This window comes from Doryrhamphus excisus, chromosome 7 (assembly GCF_030265055.1).
Source record: "Doryrhamphus excisus isolate RoL2022-K1 chromosome 7, RoL_Dexc_1.0, whole genome shotgun sequence".
Taxonomy (NCBI): Eukaryota; Metazoa; Chordata; class Actinopteri; order Syngnathiformes; family Syngnathidae; genus Doryrhamphus; species Doryrhamphus excisus.
The window spans coordinates 7,544,413-7,569,867 of NC_080472.1; the positions used below are offsets into that span (position 1 = coordinate 7,544,413).

At 44.6% G+C, this 25,455-nt stretch overlaps 1 protein-coding gene and 1 long non-coding RNA gene across 2 annotated transcripts in view; one reads left to right on the forward strand and one right to left on the reverse strand.

Moving 5' to 3' along the window:
• Positions 1-6,159, forward strand: part of LOC131131987 (uncharacterized) — a 31,841-nt gene extending 25,682 nt beyond the window's left edge. The window contains exon 3 of the long non-coding RNA XR_009130290.1: positions 5,575-6,159. This is a non-coding gene — a long non-coding RNA (uncharacterized LOC131131987). The remainder of the gene's footprint in view (positions 1-5,574) is intronic.
• Positions 1-19,649, reverse strand: part of fgf11b (fibroblast growth factor 11b) — a 39,520-nt gene extending 19,871 nt beyond the window's left edge. The window contains exon 1 of the mRNA XM_058077084.1: positions 18,729-19,649. Within this exon, the coding sequence (XP_057933067.1) occupies positions 18,729-18,921 (193 nt within the window). The 5' untranslated portion in view covers positions 18,922-19,649. The remainder of the gene's footprint in view (positions 1-18,728) is intronic.
• Positions 19,650-25,455: the final 5,806 nt, after the last annotated feature.

Below are 25,455 nucleotides of genomic sequence, written 5' to 3' on the forward strand. Positions count from 1 at the left end.
ATGAAGCTGTCATTTAATAAGCAGTGGCCCCACAAACAAAAGCACACTTAAGCAGAAATTCAATAGACGGCGCATGCAGTCAAAATGTCCACGTTGAGGGTGTCAAACACACTCAAACTAATGTTTCAATTAGCTGGCCGCAACTCAAACCAATACAACCTGTACATTCCAATACAGCATCGTATTTTCCCCGAAAAAACCAGAAACCTGTTTTTACTGCCACTGGATAAAGATTCAGTCACTGTCGACTCCTAACACACTATTACCGTGCACACAACTCTTTTTCAAATCATTCTACTCCAAATTCAGTCTGGTTTCATGTATTTTTACTGATACATTACGACAATTCAAATGTAGTTGTAAATCGGTGGCCTTAAGCACTGTTTACACTGTTTGCACGCATTGGCCCGCAATTCCCCGTGGAATTGCCTGAAAGGGTTGAAGACTAGTTGACGCACTCTTTGCACACTGGTGACACAACATGTTGCGCATTGGCACAGAATGCCACCCACCCTCTCGCACCACACATTTACACCTGAGTCAAGTATGTGCCAATGGCTGGGACCAACATGACATGGCTGGGACCCATGTGCTACAGCCATGGATGCGACCCACGTGCCAATGGGCGGGACCCACATGACATGGCTGGGTCCCACATGACATGGCTGGGACCCACGTGCCAATGGGTGCGACCCAAATGGCCTGGCTGGGTCCCACGGGCCATGGCTGGGCCCCACATGACATGGCTGGGCCCCACATGACATGGCTGGAATCCATGTGCCATGGCTGGGACCCACATGACATGGCTGGGACCCATGCTCCACAGCCATGGCTGCGACCCACGTGCCAATGGGCGGGACCCACATGACATGGCTGGGACCCACGTGCCAATGGGTGCGACCCAAATGGCATGGCTGGGTCCCACGTGCCATGGCTGGGACCCACATGACATGGCTGGGACCCATGTACCATGGCTGGGACCCATGTGCCAATGGGTGGGACCCATATTACATGGCTGGGTCCCACATGCCATGCACGGGTTCTCCTCTCATTCCGTGTGGAAGTGGTGCGTTTTTGGCTTCTCCTCCCCACTCCGTTTGAAACTCTTATATCTATAACCAAAGGTATCAGTTCACGTGTAGTGGTTAGTTATGTGGGAAATACTAATCATTAGTATTTGGTACAGTAGTTTTAAAGTTTTGTGGTTGATTTTTATACATATATTCTAAGTTTTGTAGCAGGAACTAGCTTGTGTTTTGATGTTATGTGCACCCCTGACATGTACATAAATATATGTGTATATTTACTGTATAAATATAGTCAATATGTATTTCTATATTTAGAATAGGATGTAGCTGTTTGGGACTTGGTCACCTTAAAGTAGCTTGCAGGCTAAAGAAATGTGAGCACCCCTGCTTTAGAGGATTGGGGCAAGGATGGGGGTTTTCCCATGATTGTTTCAGTTGCTTGGAATCATGGTTTTTACATTTCCACAACTTGAGCCACTGTGAAATCAGAAAGGCATCGTCCGTTCATTCATAATGAATTGTCATCCTCCCCGGACCAGGAAGTAGCCAAGCTAAGTAACTAAATTTGTCTCTCTTTTGGTTAACATCTCGATTGCGTTCCTTGTTTTTAATATTTAAAGGCCGGGGGAAGATGTCTCGCATCACGGCACAGATATAGAAGGCCTTGTGCTAAGCTCGGCTAACCAAATATTTACAGTACTTACTGCTTTGTGGCATCCTTACGTAACCCTCCACCGCCGTGCAGAGACTTTCTTCCGTAAACATTGAACTCCTGCTTTAATGGTTTGTGTCCCGCTTGCTGTCATGTTGCCCACCTCCAGTCCCCCAAAGCCCCCGAGAAGCGCACTGACAGATAGTAACTTGCTGTGACAGCCGTCTACCTCTGGTTGGATTGGCAAAAGCCACAGTTGTTTACATGAGCAAAAATACTTGTGTTTCTGTCACAGCGATGCAAATGTAGCTCGCGCTGGGCCGCATGGGTGGAAGACGGGATGACATCCGGAAAAACAAGTGACTCTTTAGTGTTTTGGGGATGAAAGATTGATTCAAACAGCAAAGGTAAAAGTAGATCTAGCTCTACCACCCGACCACATGCTCTATTTGGGAGGTATTTTAGGGATGATATTAGGGTTGGCTGAGGAGTATTCGTTCATATCCGCGTTCCTTTCCAAAACATCAGTCATTGTGGTAGACATGTAGACCACTATGTGCAGGGTCACGCGGGTTAATAGCCGTCCCCCTCATGTGACGGGAACACCAGCTCCCATAATGAACACTTGTAGCTCCTCCTCTTCCGCTTCCTCTAATCTCATCTCATTCTGAATGACTCCTGGAGTTCCAGTATCTTGGAAAGGGAATACCCTGTTCACCCACCAAAGGCAAATCCCCTCCAAGAATTCTAATAAAGTATTGATTAGTGGTGAAGATCAGATGGAGGAAAACTACTCAGGTTTTTGACTTAGACATTTGGCTGGACGAGTGGTTAGCATGTAGGCCACACAGTCAGGAGATCAGGTTAGATTCTCCGCTTGGCATCTTTGTGTGGAATTTGCATGTTCTTCCCGTTCTCCGGGTACTCCACTTTCCTCCCACATTCCAAGAACATGCACCCCAATGCCCCCTAGTGAGGATAAGTGGTACAGAAATGGATGGATGACTCAGGCATTGACATGTTTAGCATCTCATGGTCTTTGGTCAAGTTTCGTAAATCGCATTGACATGAATCATCAACGTGTTCTATATTGTTTGTAAGTATGTTCTACCTTGGTAGATTTTTGAAAGCAAACAGTAAATTAGCAAAAGTTACATTTATAGTTGATGGCGCCACCCATGACGAACTAGCCTTCCCGGTTACCCTCATTCCAGGAAGTGATGTCATCGAGGTGACACCTCTCAGCTGAAGCCGCAACGTCATTTTCAGATTGGAACCAAAAATACACCTACTCCATGCTTCACATGTTAGCGTACGTTGTTATTGTGTTCACGTGGGCTCTACCTGGACCTGCCCAATACGCCTGCTGGGGCGGAGTCTGGAATCAATGGCTTCTATGGGCGTGCCAGTAGCAGAGATTTCACATGCAGGCCGATATGATTTATTGATTTATGTTATATTGGCCCAATATTTTTGTGACAGTTTGCACACCATGTTTGAGGATGCCCTACAGATGCTCAATAGGGTTTAGATAAGGGGTGTCCAACGTATGGCCTGGTGGCCATTTGTGACTTTTATTGACCCCTGCACGTTTAAAAAAAATTAACAAGAAAACTAAAAAAAAACAATAGCAAAATTTGAAATATTAAGCGGAAAAAGTCAACAGAGAAAAACAAGTATTTTAATATCATGAGGAACAAACAAAACCGCAAATAAAGTAGTAATTTTGGTGAAAAAAGGTATAAAGTTAAAATATTATGGCACAGTTGTAATTATCAGAAGAAAATTTACCAGAAGAATTTGGATTCTTCTTTTGGTAAATTAAAAATAAAGAACGACAGCAAGAATATAATCAACAGCTGTAATTTTATGAGAATAAAGTTAAAATATCAAGAGAAAATTTTAATTTTACGAGAATAAATAAAGGATTTTTTTTAAAAGTCATAATATTATGAGAAACTAACACAACGCACAGAACATCATGGTGTGGAGCAACAAGTCCATTTTCCACATCCTCTGGGAGGCCTTTGCCATGAAGTGCCACGTTGAACTTCCAGTGACCAGGATGACTCCCTGGTCACACCCGAGACCTCGGAGCCTTGCCAAGAGCCATAGCAGAAAAAGGTCGATTGGACCCAGCTGGTAGAATTTAACATTAGACCTTAATGGTTGTGTGTCCACTACTTCATGTTGTATCAAAGTGTCGTGTGTCACAAGAAAAGATATCATAAAATATTTGGAGAAACGTGAGGCTCACCGGAGCATCACTCACTTTTTGATTTATTTTCTACTTTCAAATGAAGACGAAGCAGATGAGGGCTGTAAATCTGCTTCACCTTTGAAGTCACTTCAAAATCTACTTTTTGGAAAATTACTTTCAGGTTAATCAATTAGTTTTATGGGCTCAGCTACTGGACAGAGTTTGATATCGTTGCAGCAGCATGTTTGTTATCTATCACGGCAAGCAGCGTCCTCACAGAACCTTAGATACTGTAAATGTGCCATTGGCCCATTCTGCAGCCTGCATGTTGGGTATTTCCCATGTATGACGGCATTTGTCACTCGACTCCAACAGCCTGTTTGAATCCTTCCAGTCCGGCTTCCGTCCCGAACATAGCACTGAAACAGCTCTTCTTAAAATCACTAATGATCTCTGCTCCGGCTCTGGCCATCTTACCATCCTCAGTCCTGGCTCCAGTCATACCTCACCAATCGTCAACAGATGGTGCACATCAATAGCTGCTCCTCCTCCATAGCCCCTTTACTTCAAGGTGTTCCCCAAGGTTTGGTGCTTGGTCCTCTCCTCTTGTCATGGCCTCGGTTTCCACAGCTATACATCTCCACCACCTCCATCAACTCCAATATCTACTCCACCCTCACCAACCTTTTAACCGACATTAAAACCTGGATGGGACACAACTTCCTCAAACTCAACAGAGACAAAACAGATATAATCATCATTGGTCCCCTAAACATCCCAACATCCACCCATGACTTCTGTCTCCAACATGACAGTGCCACCCCCGTTCCATCCCCTCTGATCCCCAACCTTGGTATCCTCCTAGACCCGACTCTTTCATTTGAACCCCACGTCAAACAGTTACCCCGGACTGCATTTTTCCATCTTAAGAACATAGCCTGACTCCGTCCATCACTTACATTCTCCACCGCTGAATCCCTGATCCACGCATTTATCACGTCCAGAATGGACGACCGGAACAGTATTCTCTACGATACACCATCCTAAACCAAAAACAGACTACAATATGTATATTCAGAACTCCGCTGCCTGCCTCCTCACCTCCACCGGCTCCTGTGAACACATTACCCCTGTCCTTAAAAACACTGGCTTCCCATTTTCCCAACGTACTCATACCCCATATCTCACAGACCCCCTCCATCCACACAATCCCTCTCGTCCCCTTGGCTCCTCAGACTCCAACCTTCCGGCCCTTCCCTGTAGGTCCAAGCTCCGAACCTGGGGAGACAGAGCCTTCTCTATTGCTGCCCCCACCCTCTGGAATTCTTTGCCCCATTCACTCCGTGCTTGCCCTGACCTTCCTACCTTCTAAAAGCGACTCCAAACCCACCTGTTTAAATCCTTTTTTATACCTGACTGCTGTGCCCCATCTTTAGCCTTGTTTTTAAGCTCTAAATGAACACTACCGCTCACAGCCGAAGACAGCTGGGATAGGCTCCAGCAACCCCCGCGACCCTCGTGAGGAAAAGCGGAAGAAAATGAATGAATGAATGAATATTCCTTCATTCATTCATTTTCACGGGGGTGCTGGAGCCTATCCCAGTTGTCTTCGGGCGAGAGGCGGTGTACACTATTACTGTTATTATTATAGCACAAATGTGGCCCTGAGTGACGGAAAACCTCATCTGATGCAGGTCAGTGGAGCGTGGGTCAAAGAGAGCTCGCCGTCTGCTTGTGTACATCTCTGACACAAGTGTTGCCCGCAACATGTCCACTCATCAGCGGGCCCATTTCCCAAGTGACCTTCACCGCACGCGAGTGGGACCAAGAATAGCTGTGGACAGGTAGGACTGTAATACCTCCCAAAGAAATCATTGAGAACGTTGTGTTTATTGCCCAGCAGTAGCCACATCACGGCGTACACATGCAGGGGGACCCCCCCCCACCCCCATCAATTTAGATTCAACACCAATAATCATCTTGAAAACCCCAGGGGAGGACCGGTGCCTCATCCTAACAGTACCACCATTCACCAAGCAATTAAATGTGTGTCTGTATAAATGAGTTCAATGTGCATAAGAACCCAAGGCAATCACTTCACGCATCACTGCAGCCATCAAGGACGCTTAAACCCTGAGCTGCAGCGTAATTGCAGTGAAAAATAAGCAGTAGTTGAGGTTTATTGCTCATCAGCGTTAGGTCTGTGTTAGTTATCATCGCACTAATGTATTTATCGGGCTCGAGTCAAGCTCCGTATGTTGCTCGCTAATACCCGGCTATGTGAGCTCCTATTGAGAGGGCTGGAGGTAATTGCTGGGAGCCGCATGACTGAGCAGCCAAGGACATTTGTTCTTCGACTCTGACCGAATCAAACACTGGGGGTTTTCCTTGACTTATGTTTTCAGGACTTCCCGTCTCTCCCCTCCCTGCTTATTATCGCTTTTACCCTCAGCTGCTCTCTTGCTGTGTCCCTCGTCTCCATGCGTCTGTGCTGTCGAATGAGATCAAATCCACCGGGGTGCCGACAATGACACTCACGAGAGTTCAGAACTTTGCCGAGGCCAAGGCCAAACTATCCCAAACATTTCCATCTGACTTACTCCACTGACGGATCATAACAGGCCAGGCGATACAAAAAACGAGTCCCCCAATGACACATGCTGATCATCAGTGGGTGATTCAAAAAAGGGACTGAATATGGCCAACAGCGTTCTTACAGAGGTACAATACTCCTATGGGTGGTGTTCACGTGAACGGAAACATTGGCCAAAACTGCCTTTGCTCCAGATCCTTTGCCCGCGACACTTTCCCTTCCCCTCGACGTATTCTCATTTCAACAGGATGAATCGTGACAGAACGCATCATGAGCCCCATGAACTCGATTTCATCTGTGAGAAAATGGCTAAGTGGGAAATACCACCGGGACACCAAGATAAACACAAAGAACATTTTTGTTTGTTTTGGGGGCATTGGGACCCCGAAAAGGGGGAATACATCATAGAAGGAATCTTTCTGTGAACTCCAATTGCACTTAAGAAGAGGTCAACATGACCTGATGTTTCTGTAAGAGTCACTTACTCAATATTGTTCAAATTCCCCAGTGTTACGTGTGTCCCTTAGTCCTGACAAGAATCTTCTGGGAATCCATGTTGTTGTTCTCATTTGGAACCCGATTTAAAGCTTTGGTCACTCAAGGAGGGCGTACGTGACGTGCAGATTTGCAAGCCGCAGACCTCAAAGGATGTGGACTCGTCCACCTGCAACAAGTGCTTGAGCGTCATACGGTTGTCCCTCGCAATATTGCTGTTCGATTTCTGCTCCCTTGCTATATCGTGTTTTTTCATAAATTGAAAAAAAGGATAAATAATGGCCGTCTGGTTGTAGACAATGGTCTATGATTAGTAAAAACATGTTGTAATAGTGACATGTGGTCATCTGTTCACTAGGTGGCAGTAATGACACAAAGCATTGATAATTACCTTGGCATGGCATGTCCCACACAACATGGAAAAAAGTCCTCCCTCCATTCCATGTGGAAGTGGTAACAAGTTTTCGAATTCTTAAGTTGAGAAGAGGGCTGCATGGCGGTCAAGTGGTTATCATGCAGACCTCACAGCTACGAGACCTGAGTTCAGTCCCACCCACGGCCATCTCTGTGTGGAGTTTGAATGTTCTCCCTGTGCATGCGTGGGTTTTTTCCGGGGTAATCCTGTTTCCTCCCACATTCCAAAAACATAATTGACGACTCCAAATTATCCATAGGTATGAATGGGAATGGTTGTTTGTCTATATGTGCCCTGTGATTGGCTGGCCACCAGTCCAGGGTGTACCCCGCCTCTCACCCGAAGACAGCTGGGATAGGCTCCAGCACCCCCGCGACCCTCGTGATGATAAGCGGTAGAAAATGAATGAAGTTGAGAAGAAATAAATAGGAGGCTAACTGATTAGCTCCCAATGTGTTGGAAAGAAAGAATAATAGGAGTGTAAAGGTGACTATAGGGGTGTTATTCCATATCATCAGGGCTCTAATAATGTTAACTGTATTTAGAAGGTCATAAACCTGTTTTCTATTCTCAAACTATAAAAATATGAAATTTATTAACATGTAATATTATATTGCAGCAATTCATTTATCGGGGTGGGGTCTGGAACAAATGAACGGCTATAAACGAGGGCTGATGGTAGTCAGTCAAGTCCAAGTCTAGTAATGCCGCGTCCCGACAGAGGCACATCGAGTCTGGCGCTCTTTCAAGCGTTACTGCTCGTATTCTTAAACTCGCACACGGTTTTCCATCGCTCTCCACACCCTCGCATGTATCGGTCGTCGAACATTAAATGATCCATTTCTGCTGGAATCGTGCAACATAGATGAACGTTTTTATTGGAGGGAGAGCACGGTGCCTGAAACTAAACTTTAAGCTAAACTGGGCCATGAGCTTCAGAGCCGTGCTCATAATGATCAGCTGTGGATGTGAATACCAGGGAGAGCAGCAGAGAGGCAGAAAGGAAGGATGTTGAGGTTGGGAAGGATGCTGCACATAAATAGACAGGAGGGTAGCAACAAGGGGCTGAGGTTAAAGAAGGAATTTGACTGAATGAGGTGTATCCTGGTGCATCACGTCGCCTGTGACTCCAACAACTGCCTCTTCATTTCAATTCAAGGCTCCATAAATCACCTCCCATGACAATGGCGGGCAGGGAGACAAAGTTCTCGCTGCTTCTAAACGATACTGATGAGCGTGTCATGGGGAAACAAGGCAAACAAAAGAGGAACCCGGTCAGGTGAGAAAGTGCCTTCAAGAGCTCACCTGTCCGTTCTCTCATTAACCCCCCAGCACAGATGGAAATAGAAAATTGAAAATGCAGAACAAGCATGAGCACAAGTCCCGCAGGGGTGTGAAGGTTTGTCACCTTGTTTTATCATCTTTGCCAGTGGTGCCAGATGTAGTTTCCCAAACGCTGAAATAGGAGTATGACGAAACATCCTCATGGCAAACTATTTGGATTGTTGATACGTGTTGTTTAAGTTGGTCTAAAAATATAGTCGCTATACCCAAGCTAAGCGCACAGCTCAACGTACTCGCAAATCTTCTTAGAACTCAACTTCACGACATAAAGCGTTGCAGTAAGCAGTCATCAATCCCATGTGAACATCTCCATGGGGTATATTACGGCCATTATTTTAAGTTTTACGCTCATAAAATGTCGATACAAGTGTACCTCGAGACATGTTACATAACTTCCAAGGTCCTTTGAGCCCTTCCATCATTCTTATAGGACATCTTCTTCTTCTTCGCCAATCTTGGTCCTCTCATCAGCATCCCTCCATCTTCACTGTCTTTTGTTTGTTCCAGGTAAGTTCAATCTGTCTCTGTCAGGTTTAATCAGAGCGCCCACAGATCCCACTTAGCCAGTTAAGGTGCTACCTGTAGGACGACAGGAAATAAATGCTCCTTCTCTGCAGCCACATCCTTCAGCTGCCTGACTTTTAAATAAGAGTTCATGGGAAAACGCCCTTTTTAAAAAAGAAAATTTGCCCATCGGACACAATCCATATGTGAGACATGAACAAACTCTTGCTCTTTTCTGTGTGCTCTGAAGGTATCAAAATGGATAAAAGAGGCAGCTAAGAATGCTCATAATGAAAAAGAACTCATTTTGATTCTGAAAAAGAACAACAACACTTCATTTATATAACGTGACCTGTATATGACATTGTTATGATCATTAACTCAATCAGTCCCAGCCATCCTAGACATTGTATATACCAAAAGAAAGGTTTGACTCTCATCTTCATAAGAAAAAACCTTTTTCCGTTCTTTGGTAATCAGCAGTAGAACACAGATTTCAACAAAATATAATTTCCTGACTAGAAAATGGAGAAAACCAGCTTTTTGTGAAAAGCATAACTTTCAGAGTGACACAAATTAAGCCCTGTACTGTATATTTAGCCAAAATATATAAACAGCTATTGGCTGGCCACCAGTCCAGAGTGGACCCCGCCTCTCGCCCAAAGACAGCTGGGATAGGCTCCAGCACCCCCTTGTGAGGATAAGTGGTAGAAAATGGATGAATTAATATAAACAGTTATGCCTCAACAACATAAAAAAATATTTACAAATATAACACCTGAACTATTTACAAATCACTTCCTGGTTGCCCTGCCGCGTATATCTATAGGAAAGATGCCTGCCCATCTCTCACCAAATGCACTTCTGCCACCTTGTGGCCGTTTTTCCAGCATAAAACTGCACCGCACATGCTGTCTTTTACTGTGCAGTTACATCATCAACTCGTTTTGCCTCTTGTGCAAAAAAACTTAAAGCCGTATAAATAAGTGTTTGGGATTGGGCTTTCAAGTTGAAAAAGTATAAATACATCTTTGGTAGTGAATGAGTTAACCTTGTTATGAACTACGTTACTAGCGTAGTGACACCTCGCTACACCACATCGGCTAGCTACTAGCCGACTAGCAACGAGCTTCACCACACACTCGCCACTGTAGAGTTCCTTTTTCTGGTGCTATGCGAAATAAAGGCACCCGGGAAGGAAGTTCCGTTAATGCGTAAAATGATCAAAATACTGTTAAGTATTACATGTTACTATTGAATGTACCTGTTCCTAGGTGACCCATTACATGCTTTAATTTTCTGCCTCTTTTTAGCTGTTTTTATATCTTTCTAACTCACAAAAAAGACACGTCTTACATAAGGATTGTGGACGACGGGCAAAATTCCAGGGAAAGTGGCGTTATCCTTTAAGAGCTTCTCAACGGCAAAGAATCAAACCCACTCTAAATTCAGAGAGCCATGCAGACAACCCCCTCATCATGTCCATTGACTTTTTTTTTTTTTCAAGCGATGAGGGGAGCTTGTGCAATCAAAAGACCAGAAATCAGATAAACCATGAAATGAAAGTAAATGTATAAACAAAATCGTTAATCTTGTGTGGATTTCCACATTTATGAAGAAGAAAATCCCCAGTGATTAGCCTGAAACTTTTCCTGCTTTGCTGAAGTTTAATCTGATGGAGTTTTAGGGATGAAATAGATTATAACTCGTCATTTCACAGCATTTAGTTCTGGATAAAGACATCCACGTGATGGCGCTTGGAGTTGGAAATGCCAAGACGATGGAGATGACTGCTTGTGGGACTTATTCTTGAGCAGGCCTAGGACCTCAGATGTGGTATGTTTGTAGGTTTACTCAAATCCGAGTCTGTACCCAAGTCTGTACTCAAGCCCAGGGCCCACTGCACGGACAATGCTAGTCTGACAAGCAGTCATGTCACTCTAAAGCAGGGGTGTCCAAAGTGGGACAAAAGAGGGGGGCTATTTGTGACCTTGGTGGGTGGAGGCGGGACGGCTGGCATACACACAGAGTGTAGAAGAGAACATTTTGAATTTAAATAAGTAGATTGAGGTTTTTGTTTGTACAGCGTCCTTCCTCTTAGAGTCGATCTTTGTCAGCGAGCTCAGGGGAAGTTAGGACAGGCTGCTCGCGTCACAAGCAGGAGGAAAAATGGAGCGCTTGATTTGCTCACAGGCTGCACGGCGACCAAGTGGGTAGCGCGCAAACCTCACAGCTAGGAGACCAGGGTTCAATTCCACCCTCGGCCTTCTCTGTGTGGAGTTTGCATGTTCTCCACGTGCATGCGTGGGTTTTCTCCGGGTACTCCGGTTTCCTCCCACATTCCAAAAACATGCTAGGTTAATTGGCCACTCCAAATTGTCCATAGGTATGAATGTGAGTGGGAATGGTTGTTTGTCTATATGTGCTATATATATATATATATATATATATATATATATATATATATATATATATATATATATATATATATATATATATATATATATATATATACACACACACACACACACACACACACACACACATATATATATATCCATACATATATATATATATATATATATATATATATATATATATATATATATATATATATATACACACACACATATATGGGCTATATGTAATTGGCTGGCGACCAGTCCAAGGTGTACCCCGCTTCTCGCAATGTTCGAAGACTGCTGGGATAGGCTCCAGCACCCCCCACGACCCTCGTGAGGAAAAGTGGTAGAAAATGAATGAATTTGCTCACCCTCCCAGTATGGGAAATCTGGCCTGATTGCAGCGTTTTTTAAATTTACATTATCGAGTATTGCAGATACTTTTAATGTTATTGAATTTATGGTCAGTATGACATCATAATTCGCCGCAGTCCAATAATTAATGTGCACTCCTAATTTTTTCATTGTACTTTTCCTAAAAGTAGTGTTAAAATCTCGTCTCGCCTATGAGCTGAGCGTCTGGTGACATCCCTGGCGGCGTCTAAAGACAGATTCCAGCAGTAATTCTGCGAGTCGAACAACAGACGGTCCTTTCAACTTTCACAGAATCAAATCCAAAATAACAACAGAACGAGCTCTCCAGATAGAGGGGCAGGGCGGGGGTGGGGGGGTTTTGGGGGGTGGAGAACAAGTGAAAAGTTCATGTTGAAGGGAGCTCTCTGCAGTGACAGTTAATATCCAGCCCAGTGGTTTCCTATCTGGTACTGCCTGTACGACAGGCTGATTCACAGCTCTTTTCACTTCCACCCACCTTCCCTTTAATCTCCTCCTATCTCTCTTTACTCCTCTTCCTGCATGTTTGATTACCCCCTCTATCTGCGTCCACCCCTCGTCTTCCCATCCAACTCCACTTTTAAAACAAAGATCTCGGCTTTTAGTGTCTGTTTACCTTTGCCAGATTCCTCCTCCTCCTCCCTTCCCGTCTCTGCCTTGCTCTGACCCCTGTCACAGTCAGTAAAGTTCTGATGAGAAGCTACCCAACACTGCAACGTCTGATCAGGTGTTGTCGAGTAAGCGACTTTGCACAGCCCTGATCTCTTGGGGTCAGCTTAATGCCATCCTCCGCTGGATCTCCTTGTAACTCGGTCTGCTGCTTCCCAGCCGGGCCTAACCTTTATGCTCGACTGTCCTGAAGTACTCGCCTACGTCGCGCCTCGCTGCCAAACAGCCCAGTCAATGGGGAGGGAAAACGTCTACACTACATGTGGACATTTTGATGACTCATCATTTTATAGTATAGTATCCGCTTGGGATGAAGCGGTACGGTTGGGTATCATTTCACTATTATCCAATACAGTCAAAAGGTACTTTTTTATGACATGTGATTGGTGGAGAATGAGGAAGTGTTGAAATGCAAGTGTGGTGTTTGAGTTTAAAAAGAGCATCTGACTCCGTTTAGCTCTACCGGGATGCTGAGTTACGTACTTTACAATATCACCTCCAAGTTGCTGAGTCGACAGTCGTTGGTTTTTTAGTCCCGTTACTACAACCTACGTCCAGGGATGCTCCCATCAAGCTTTTATTTTGCCACTTCCGATACCAATCATTCATGAAATTGGCAGATGTCGATCACATGGATTAATAATAAATTGCCAATGTATTTATGATGAGTGCTATTTTGGCCAGGGGTGGAAACGGAATAGTCAGGACGATTCCAAGGTCCCTTGAATGCCAGGGGGTGTAAAAGGTTGGTAATTATTCATAGGGAAGAAGGAACGGAGCTGAAAGGCAAAGCTCTCAGTTTACCAGTGGATCTACGTTCCTACCCTCACCTCGGGTCATGAGCTTTGGCTGTAGTGACTGAAAGGACAAGATCGTGGGTACAAGCAGAGTTTTCTCCGTAGGACGGCGTGGCTCTCCTTTAGAGATAGGATGAGAAGCGCTGTCATCCAGGAGAAATTCAAAGTAGAACCGCTGCTTCTTTGCCTTGTGAGGAGCCAGATGAGGTGGCTCGGGTGTCTGGTCAGGTTGCCTCCCTGGGCAGGTGTTCAGGGCATGCCCTACCGGTAAGAGGCCTCGGGAAAGACCCAGGACACTTTGGAGAGACCCGGGGAGAGGGAAGTTGTGGCTTCCCTGCTTAGGCCGAGATCAGCATTAGAAGATGGATAGAACATTGATACATTGTGGTGTATAATACCATGCAGGTCCCTCATTCTTTATATTTATTCTTTATTTCTTTTTACTAATGCCTACGTGTCAGTAAAGTTGGCGCTAATTGGTGATCAGGTGATACACAGCAGGAAGTTCAGTATATTTTTCCTACACTCCAATTCCACCTTGAACAATCTACGAGGGCGATTATCAATTGATCTGTTATGTTTTGTTATGATTTGGTTTAGCGCTACCCCAGGATGCAAGGACATGGCCGCGGGTTGAATCGATAAAGCCTTTCATGAATGATTGCCTGCTCACGCGGGGCAGCAAAGAACAAAGTAGAACTAAACAAAGGAATCAGACCTGGCGACGCTGCAGGCCTGGATGGCCCAAAGCAAAAATGGGTCACACCCAAGCCCAGTTGGGTGAATGACAATGTACGGCAATATGTATTCTTATTACTTTAACAATAATGGTCTTCACAGTGTCTGCCGTAAAAAAATTCTGGCTGGTTAAGCCCCCGCTGAAGGCCCAGGTACCAAGGTACCAACTGCACTGCCCACTACTGCAGATGACCAACAGGTGTGCTCCGCAGCTCCGTCTTAGCAGGAGTCATGAACAAACAAAAAAACAGGAGCTGGAGGGTACAAAATAATAGCAGGTAAAACAGAAACTGAACACGTGGAACATGAAATAATCACTTCCCTGCTGGAGGTCTGATCGGATATTCACAGTAAAATTCAAACCGAGTCTGGGAAGTTTGTCACTCAAAGTTTAGCTGGGAACAAACTCTCCACCTCGCAGAAAAGATTGAGGATTAGAGATGAGATTAAATAAGAGCCTCCTCATAGTACGTGCTAGTTGTAAACTATTGTGTGTACAAATGACCCGCATCTGAGATGCGTAGACACGGAAGATTAATCTGGAATTACACGATGCACACATATCAACATGCAACTGCTGGAATAAACTACAGTTGTTCCAGTAATGATGCATTTCAATGCAAGTTAGATATCGCTCCATCAGACATGAACTGCCATTGCTGATGTGATGCATCACAGCATATCATAGCAAATTACGGCACATTACAAGAGAAAATTCTATTGATGCACAATAGCATTAGAATGTTCATTCATTTATTAATTTTCTAACGCTTATCCTCACGAGGGTCGCGGGTGGTGCTGGAGCCTATCCCAGCTGTCTTCGGACAAGAGGCGGGGTACACCCTGGACTGGTGGCCAGCCAATCACAGAGCACATATAGACAAACAACCATTCACACTCACATTCATACCTATAGACAATTTGGAGTGGCCAATTAACCTAGCATGTTTTTGAAATGTGGGAGGAAACCGGAGTACCCGGAGAAAACCCATGCATGCACGGGGAGAACATGCAAACTCCACACAGAGATGGCCGAGGGTGGAATTGAACCCTGGTCTCCTAGCTGTGAGGTCTGCGCACTAACCACTCGATTGTTGTGTCATCTAAATTATATCGGTCTAATGTAAGTCCTGAGATGTTATCTCAAGTGTAGACCATAAACATGGATGTCACAGGAGGCTGACCATCCCATTTCTCGACTTTATGAGGAGTTGGACTTTTTACATAATTAGACTGCGGTTTTCTTGTGCTGTCTGGTAGAGCCCGCCTGATTCAGCCTTTTATGCAGAATGCGAGTCGTGAGCACTGGCCATTGAGCTAAAAGCCTGGGTTGTTAACTTGATGTCCAGTGTAAGTTCAAGAAAAACGGCACTGCATTGTTCCCACTCATGCACGGACCCCCATGTTTTTTCATTCTAACAGCTGTGAAATTAGTCAGAGTCTCGTGGATAGTTTACAATCTGATGCAAGCGATTTGTTTGGGATATTAATTTGAACTGTGTCCGGTCAGTATCCGTTTGCACAGCTAATCGCTCCTTAGACAGCGATCGGAAAAGTCACTACAAATTGTGTGCTAGAAACACTAGGGTGCATCTTTTCCAAGTGGAAGGTCTTTTGAGTGTGACAAGTATCTGCAGTAGATAAATATGATGCCGTGCTTTGTACCTTTCTTAACACACTTATTTTTTAAATACAATTTGAAAACCTTTTCAATTGTGTGATTGTTGACTACTAATCCGATAGCAACGCGCTCCAAAGAACCGAGAAGAAAGGCAGAAGACAAGAAATAGTCTTGCCACTACATATCGTCGCCAAAGAATGTTTCATAATGCTGTTGTCAAAGGGTTAGAGTTAGCATAACAGCTAGCCGCTAGCATAGCAAGCTACTGAGTTAAATAGGCAGCCTCTACAATGTACTTTTTCTAAACGGTGTTTCAAACAGAGTAGGGAAGAAGGACAGAGAAGCCTAAAATGAACCACTTCCACACAAAATGAGTGGCGAACCTCCCCACTCGATCTCAGCCATGGCATGTCGGCTAGGCTCTGCTGGTTCAGTAGTCTCCATGCAGTGTGAAAGGTCACGTCATCTAACGTCATGTGTCATAACAGTAGTGATGCCTAGTGACCACAATAGTACATAGAACTTGTCTTTCAGTGTTTTTGACTCATAAAAGGCCGTAGTCAACCACAAAACAGCCATCATTTATCAGCTCATTATTTCTGAAAAACCGCGATGCAGGGAGGTTGTCCTTGTACTGGAGGCCAGCGACGACACGCGGCGAAGACGAAAGCCGGTCACTGTCACTTTCATGAGTGCTGACAACCTTGGATTACCAACGTCATGTTTTGATCTGACAACTGACAACTGATTGACGCACGTGCTGGTCAACATTGGCTGGCTGGATTCTCCGTGGAAGGATGAATTATTCTGAAGTCGATGTTAAATGTCAACGCAAGGCTGTGATATCGTTGTGACTTTTGTTGTGAACATCGGTTTGTCAGAGAGAGGCTCTGTGAGGAAAGTTTTTGTCCGCAGATGACCTCTCTGTACTGCAACAACAGACGCTCTTATGTAAACAGGTTAAGCTGGAGTCCAGACTAGACCCAAAATATACAAACAAAGCTTTAATCTTACGGTGTGTTGCAGTGTTATTACATCATATTTGCTGCACGGGCAATCATAAGCATGAACTCATGACTGAGTGGTTTGAATTGATATAATGATTACTGTCCAATATGATAGACTATCTCCCATTCCACACGCTTCTGGCCATGGGCTGGACTTTGCAGATTTTGCATTAAAATGCCGTTTGAAGCCGAGCAGACATATGTTGCTGTGGTGCAGAATGATGGAAAGCCCTCATCAAGCACAAAGCGGCGCTCATCACGCCCCATATTCAATCTGCTTCCAAGCAGCTTTTGGCTCTGTGGGGATACAAACACTGGAACTTTCCTCAGTGTCTTCCCCAATCAATTGTGGCAGGATGTGGCGTCTTCGTGTTTCATATGTTTGCTCAGCAGCACGTGCAGCGTTTGTCTGACGCCCGGTTATTGTTCCTAAATAAAGGAAAACATTTCTGCTGCCATGAATGGAATAATTCAACAATCTCTCAGCCACAATGTACTAATATGACTACCGATTATCCTCTCTCTCTAAGTTGATGGAATCGTGCTCTTTAAAAAGCAATTATTTGGAGCATGCACAGGCTAACATCCCAAAAGCTATTAAATGTTGAAAAATGCATTTAGTGAGCCACTATATGGCCACTGTACCCATCAGGCAGTATAGTATGTATTCTGGATTTATTTGCATCCGTAAGTTGCCATAAACGTGCATAATGTTGCATTCAGGGACTCGCAATTTTCAAAGGGTTCATCTGGAGCTTTTAATACATATACAGATACCTCATCTATAAAAATCCATATTTTAGACATATTATTACATGGTGATTAATCATGATTAATTCATTTGACAACTGTGATCAATCTGATTACAAATTTTAATCATTCGACAGCCCTAGCATCAACTGTCACTGCAGGTTAATCAAACTATAATACAAAGTTGTCATATTTCAGACAGTTGCAAATGGCGCTTTATCTTGCCTGATTAATTTGAAAAATGTGATTAATCTGATGAAAAAGGTTATTTGACAGCCTTTGCAATCTTTGTTTTAATAACATACAGTAAATGGGTCTATTTCAGGCATAGTGTTAAATGGTGATTAATTATGATTAATTAATTTGAGAACTGTGACCAATTAGATAAAAATGGAATCATTTGACAGCACTGACTACAGTGAAAGACTGTTTTAATGATTAATCATCATTAACTAATTTGAAAAGTGTGACTAATCTGATGCAAAAAATGTCATGTTTGACAGTCTTAGCAAATATATATACTTGTGTCCTGACATCTTTCTTTTAGTGAAATATAGTAATAACGGACATACTTCAGACATAGTCTTAAATGGTGATTAATCACGATTAATTCATTAGAAAACTGTGATTCATCTGATAAAAAAGCCCTAATTCATGCCTGTCCTGACAATGTCAATGAAAATGAAGTTCTCTTATGCACTGGATCGACATTAAAGCGGCTGTCACATGTTTTTGCTGATGCAATTGCTCCCGAGCGCGGTTGTCTAATTTTTAGTGGTTGATGGTGTCTTCCATATTGCCCAGCACAGTGTAGTATCGTCACCCGCATTGGGCATTAGACCTTGCTGTCATTGTGGGTGAACCCTGGTAGGAGAGTGTGTGGTTGCCATGCACAATTTTGGTTTGTTTGGAAACAAGAAGAGATTGGAATTTACTGGGGGCAAAACTCTCATATTTTTTCATGATCTATATAAACCAAGTTCATTGCAAATGGGGACAAAATCTTTACAGTTGAAATAAAACGCCACATAAAACGTTAATGTCATGCATAACACATTAGTTTTACGATCTTGGCGACTTGTATCGCTGATAAGTTGAAAGCGGGGTAGCGGTCACTCACCTGGTCTCTTGTCGTTGCGACTTTTGCGACCCCCACATAGCCTTACTTTGGAGATGAGAACCAGGATCTGTTTCTGGCACAAGGACTTGTTGCTCTTCGGACAGGGCTTCCGCTTGCTGGCCACCGGCCGGTTGGTTTGGTCGTCCTTGACCGCCCGTTTCTGTCTAATGAGTGAGCTGGCGAGAGCTGCCATCTTCCCACCCCCCTCTCAACTTTGGGAGGGGGGTGTCTTCTTTCACAGTTCCCCCCTTGCGACGCTGTGGATTTGTTTTTCGGCAAAAACTGGAGTAGGACGAAAGGTTTTAGAGAAGCCCCCGCAGGGGAGCCCTAAGTGGGTTAACAGGGAAGTTTAGTGGGAGGGTTCCCTTGGAGATAGAAGAACTGGGAGGGACGCAAGTTCACCTGCAGTCCAATGTACACATCATACCAATATATCAGAGGAAAAAGTGCTGCAGTCACATATTGATAGGACGCTTTAAAAACGGTAGATCTTTATCATATATTGCTTTTGTCTGGCATGGTCCGCACCAAGGAAAGATGAGTCCACAACCAAGTCGATAATGTCGAAGCCGGTCCTACTTGGAAGAAGCAATAAAAAAGAGGATTTCATGTATAAAAAGACTTTTACTTAAGGAAAGTGAAATCATTCCCGATGCTAGGAAGCTCTTAAAGATGCAAGAAAAACCAAAGTGGTGGTCACCATTTGTGCAGTCCATGGGGGTCCAACTTTGCCTCCCATTTAAATGTGGCAGCACCCGACAACGATCCGGGAGTCCCAGCGGTAATCCAGCCGACTTAAATCCAGAGGTAGAGCAGCAGTGGGTACGCTGGCGACGCTTGAGGGAGCAGTGAAGAGACATGGACCCAGATAGATGGAGACTCCTCTTCTGTCTCTCGATGGCATCGCTCTGTTCCCACAGTCCTCACCAAATCCCCCCCCTACCCCCAGCTCTCCCATTCCCTCCTGCCCCGCGTCCTCCCCCTCCTCCTCATCCAAAGTCAGCCCGTGGTTGTGAGAGTATGTGTGTGTGGATTCCGGCAGCCACCATCAGTAGAGGTGACATTCATGAGCACAGGAGAGAGAGCGAAAGAGAGAGAAGCTGCGTTGTCTCAGAATGAGCTTCAGTGGCAACACAAGGCGGTAAAGACCAACTCATGGATTTGTCGAGGCTGCTGGTTGGTTGATTTTCATGGAGAAAAAAAACATTGTAGAGCGACAATGTCACGTTGACGGAGAAAGGAAAAGAAAGGAGAAAATTGGTCTTCCTCACTTCTGGAGAGACAGCCTTCCATCTTGTTACACACAAACACACACACAGTGTATTTTGTAGCGCAGTCTCCCCTGCTGGGTCTCTGTCGGTATTACGCTTCATCTTCTTCTAATTTAGCCATTGTTGGGATGTCTCCTTGGGATGTATTTATTCAGCTCGACAATACACAAATGAAGGAAACTAGTATGAATCACCTTTTGCTTAAATATGTTATATATTCTTTGCACTTATGCTCTACATCGTTGCATGCATTTTTTACGGTAAATTCACAAAAATGACCTTCATAGCTCACGGCACCAGCCATGACTGGCTCGCTGTCGCCGAGAAACCGGAATTAGAAGTTAGCTCCATCGCCGACCTGTGATGTCGTCAGCGGCTGAACCTGAAGTTCTTTGCTAACTAATACGGTTACGCAAGTCACCAGCATTTTTATTGACGAAGTTTACGATAGAATTCACTGCCACATTGTCTTTGTCAACTTTGTATTTATTAATTTGAGTTTTTTTCTGCAAGTAAAACTAAAAGTAAAACAGTTAACATCTTGTCATAGCTCACATGTGAACAAACATTGACTTTCCAAGGAAGACATTTTGTGTGTTAGTTGTACCAAACGCGCCACAATGAGGGGAAAAAACCCATCAAGCACACAAAAACCTTATCAGCCATCTGAAACGCCAGCCCGTGGCGTCACACCGGCTGCTCGGAGCATGTACCCGAATACAGTACACCTTGCTAGGCCACGCCATGTGACTCCTCCCACTCCATGCCCTGCTTCTCCTGGTAGGAGCGATGTGCTGGTTGGCATGTTATGATATTTCATTAGGACAAGTCAACAGGTACATTTGGTCAAATTCTAATTTGGTTCGGTCCTTCTTACCTCCAGGTGTAAACAAACTAGACTTCGGGTATCAGCAGCGTATTGGCATTGAAAAGCAGAACGTTATCGTTATCGATCTCATCTATCTCTTCAATGAAATCATGTTTTGTGTTAACAGGCTTGGGTGTCTGGAATGCATTGATTGGATCGATTGGATTAATGACGCTAACCAAGGTTCCACTGCATCTCTTTTACAAATAAAAGTTTGCATTAGCTTGATAAACAAGTTAGTCTTAAAGGTTAATTAACTGTCATTAAGCTACGTCTGTACTGAATGTAAAAAAAAAAAATCTCTGGCACTTCCGATTTAAAAGCCAATCACGCTGACTGATCTTAACGGAAGTGATCTTAGGTCAATCAATCAAACGCTCTTTTGCTTGCGTCTTTTTTGCTAGCCAATTTTCCGAGGAAAGCGGCCGTGGAAGTAAAAAGCAAGGTCAATGCAAATCTTTTCCAACAATGCCGCACAAGGTCACCGCACGTCACAACGTGATTGACAGGTGACAGCGGGTGTTTGGTCCCCATGGAGAGACAAGGGCATGGCGGGAAGGAAATCACACATGAGATAATGAAGTTTGTATTGACAACTAAAGAGAAGTAAATGTTTTCTCCTTTTCCAAATGATTTGGAAGCGCACGTATTTTCTGAGTGTAGAATCAATTTCCTAATGGACATGACGGTAAAAACGTTGCCAAAGGTTGCTCTCCGCTCTGCTTGCATTACTTGGTACTCGGAAAGAAGGCTTGTTGTTTATTCCTGGGATGTTTCCCTTTCTGGAGGTTATGAAAATGTCCCATCCTTATAATGAAGGCTGGTAAAGAATTTGCCGTTTGGGTCCTTTCGTCACAGAGAGCATCTAATATTGCTGATGAATCCATGTGGGGTCCCGTATTGGGGTCCTGAATAAGGGGGCCTAATTCACGCAATTAGACAAAAAGAAGTAGAAGTAGAAACAGAAAATAAACAATACAGTGGAACCTTGGTCCTTCCAGAGACGTACGCTAACCCAGCGGCTGTCAACTGGTTTGGCTGCGGACCCACCATCACCCCCCCCCCCCCCACAACCTGCATGAACGTTTCAAGTAAAACCTCTGAGATATCTTATTCAAGGGACTGTTTGAAAGGATGACATGGCTGCCCAGGCATGCAGCATAGGCGACACAATAGCACAGACAGAAACGTGAGGTGCATTCATGGACATCGGCACACAGACATTGGCATAGACCTGAAACCCCATGAAAACGGCTCCACGACTACGGCTGTGAAAAATTACAAACGAGAGATTCAGAGAGGTGTTCTGGGCATCCGGGAAAAAGGCCCCGGGGCAGACCTAGGACACGCTGGAGGGATTATGTCTCAGCTGGCCTGGGAACGCCTTGGTGTCCTCCCGGTGGAGCTGGAGGAGGTGGCCGGGGACCAGGAAGTCTGGTTCCCTTCTGAGACTGCTGTCCCCGGGACCCGGATAAGCGGAGGAAAATGGATGGATGGATGGATGGAGATTCAGCAAATCGGATGGAATAGTATGGTCTGTACATTGTATCCGATCATGTGGAATTTGTTTTTCAAATATATCAATTGTATGGTAACCCGTGTATCTTGATGCATATCGAATCTTCTATCACGGAATGACGTCCCTAGTCACGACCCACCTGTTGTGAATCACTCACATAGTCTCTCCAACATATCCTGAGTCTTCCCCGTGGCCTCCTACCGGTCGGACATGCCCTGAACACCTCTCCAGAGGCGTCCCGAAGGCATCCTAACCAGATGCCCCAGCCACCTCATCTGGTTCCTGTCATTGCGGAGGAGCAGCAGTTCTTCTGCGGGTTTCTCCCGGATGACTTCTCACCTTATCGCCAAGGGAGAGTCCGGCCACCCTACAGAGAAAACTCATTTCAGACGCTTGGAGTTGCGATCTTGTCCTTTCAATCACTACCCAAAGTTTATGGTAGGAATGTAGATTGACCAGTAAATTTAGCGCTTTGCCTTTTAGCTCAGCTTCCTCTCCAACACAACGGACTGATGCAGTCTGCATCACTGCAGGCCGCCTGTTGGCCTGGCACTCCTCACGTTCCATTCTTCTCTTCCTTGTCAACAAGACCCAAAGTTCTCCACTTGGGACAGGATCTCACTCCTGACCCGGAGATGGCAGTCCACCCATTTCAGGGCGAGAACCATGGTCTCGGACTTGAAGGTGCTGATTCTCGTCCCGGCCGCTTCACACTGGGCTTTGAACCGATCCAGTGTGAGTTGGAGGTCACGGCCCAATGAAGCCAGCAGAACCACATCATCTGCAAAACACGGAGACCCAATCCTTCAGCCACCAAACCGGATACTCTGAACGCCCAGGCGGCACCTCCAAACTCCATAACAGTAATCAACAATTGGTTTCATTGAATATGGTAGTACTTTTATTCCTTTCCTAAGCATAATTCCTGTGCATTCCAGAATACTCAGCCTCAACGTCCGGGATATTCAACTTCCAATGGAGTCACTTCCAGATTAGGATAATATCATCGGTGAAATGACCCATTTCTGACAGTTACCCTGCCATTTAGGTGACTTGCACCTCCCAGTAGGGCAGGAGGTGCAGCTCATCTATTATTATCACTGATAAAGACTCACTAACCCAGATAAACTCCCGCTGCCTGGATCGTAGATTTGAAAACCCACTTTTGCTTTTCATAGATTTGCCTATTTCAATGCTAGAAATGCATGACTGTAGACGACCACAATACATCCCACCCGGACATCCTCCACTTGAAAGTATTGTTTTCCGGTAAGCATTCAGCCAGCACTTTAGTAACTGCTTGGACTACTGGTGCTAATTGAAATAATTGGCGTATTTATCAATTAACACCGGCTGATTTACATATATAATTAAACTAAATGTCACTCCAGCGCAAAGTGCTGTTGGTATAATGAGCGTCCCGGTGCTTTGTACTCAGATGCACAATGGCCGTGGTGAATACCCCGACTCCAGACGTATAAGCGTGTTTACATAAGACTACAACTGCACGCACAAACACACACACACACTCACTCGCAAAGCCAGAAAGAGTTAAGCACATCAAAACAATTGGCCTAGTTCTGTCTTTGTCTCCCTCCTCCCGTTATCACTCTCTCTCTCCTTCAATCCCCTCTCAGCTCATCACGCTGTCCGCCGATGACAGGAGGCATTCTTTGCTAATCCCCCTCCATTATGCATCCATGTGGAATCTGAAGCTGCTCCTTGCATACAGAAATTATATTTCCAATGTCCGTGACCCATGGGTGGGTTGCTCATTAGCTGCAGGCTGTACATATCTGTCTCCATTTCCGTTACGGATCAGTCTATGCTAATTAGGTTTTAGACCTGACTTCCTTGGCCCATGGGACAAATGTATATGTTTTTTTTTCCTTTTGGAATTCTCAACAAACACGAGGAGTCTTGTTCAGCAATGAGTTTGTTTCGACAACTTTTTGTAAAAACGTTTTTCAGAAGTCGATATGGCATTTGAATCCGGACATTGGTCAACACAGACTGGGTGGTAAAGTACGTATCGGTATATACTAGGGGTGCACGATAAGTCGCGGACGCCACAGGTCACAGTTGGGGGCTGAATGGCGTCACCCATGAACCCTTGTGGCCCAACGCTAGCAGACCACGTGTGACAACAAAGCACGTAGAGTCCACCTGTTTAGCATATCGCAACGTGCTGACACAACTTAAACGCACAAATAGGTAATTATAACCAAGTTTTGTATTGATTTTAACAACCAATCAACACCAGTGCCGGGCTCCCCTGGGGGGGCGTGAGAGGCTGGGAGTACTTTCAATGTTACTGCAGACCTGCCAACCTGTACAAATTTATCTTACCCAACATAATTTGACTCTTGAATGCGCTTGCATTCCTCACAGGTCTCCGTTTTGTTGCTTTTCCCTGGTTTGATTTTGGAGTTCAGTCTGTAGATTACAGATAAATAAATTGATATTATCAGTTTCTCAATAGCATTTCAGGTCGGGGGGGCCTCACTACACTTTCTGTCCCCGAGGGCATGACAGGCAATAATTGAGAAGGACCTTTCTAAACCTTCCCCTGAAAAGGTCCCTACGCTACGTTTTAGCAGTTGACTAAGTTAGACGCCAATAATGGCTGCATTGCTGAATCCTAGGCCTTCAGAAAGAGTAAATCTTAACAATCTATGAAAATACTGGGTACTTGAATGCACCGTACAGTACTATAAAAACCTGGATTCCGACCGGGACGGATCATCAGTAACTCTGACCTTCAGCGGTAGAATTAGATTAATGATAACTATTGCTGAAATATTACGGTGGTATTGTCAATACAGTTTGAGCCGACATTTGGTACCCAAGAACGGGTCTGCACTTTCTTTATTTGAAATTCCCATTTTCTCAGCACCCCATCTTCACTCTTACCTGAGGTTAAAGTCTCACCGGGTAAATCTCTGGGATTAAACCTGCCTTTCACTGAGAAGGTAAAGATTGCCTGCTGCATGCAAATTCTCCAAAGCTTCTGTGTTCATGCGCTCGGAGAACCCACCTCATCAGATTCTGCCAACACTCAAATCGCTC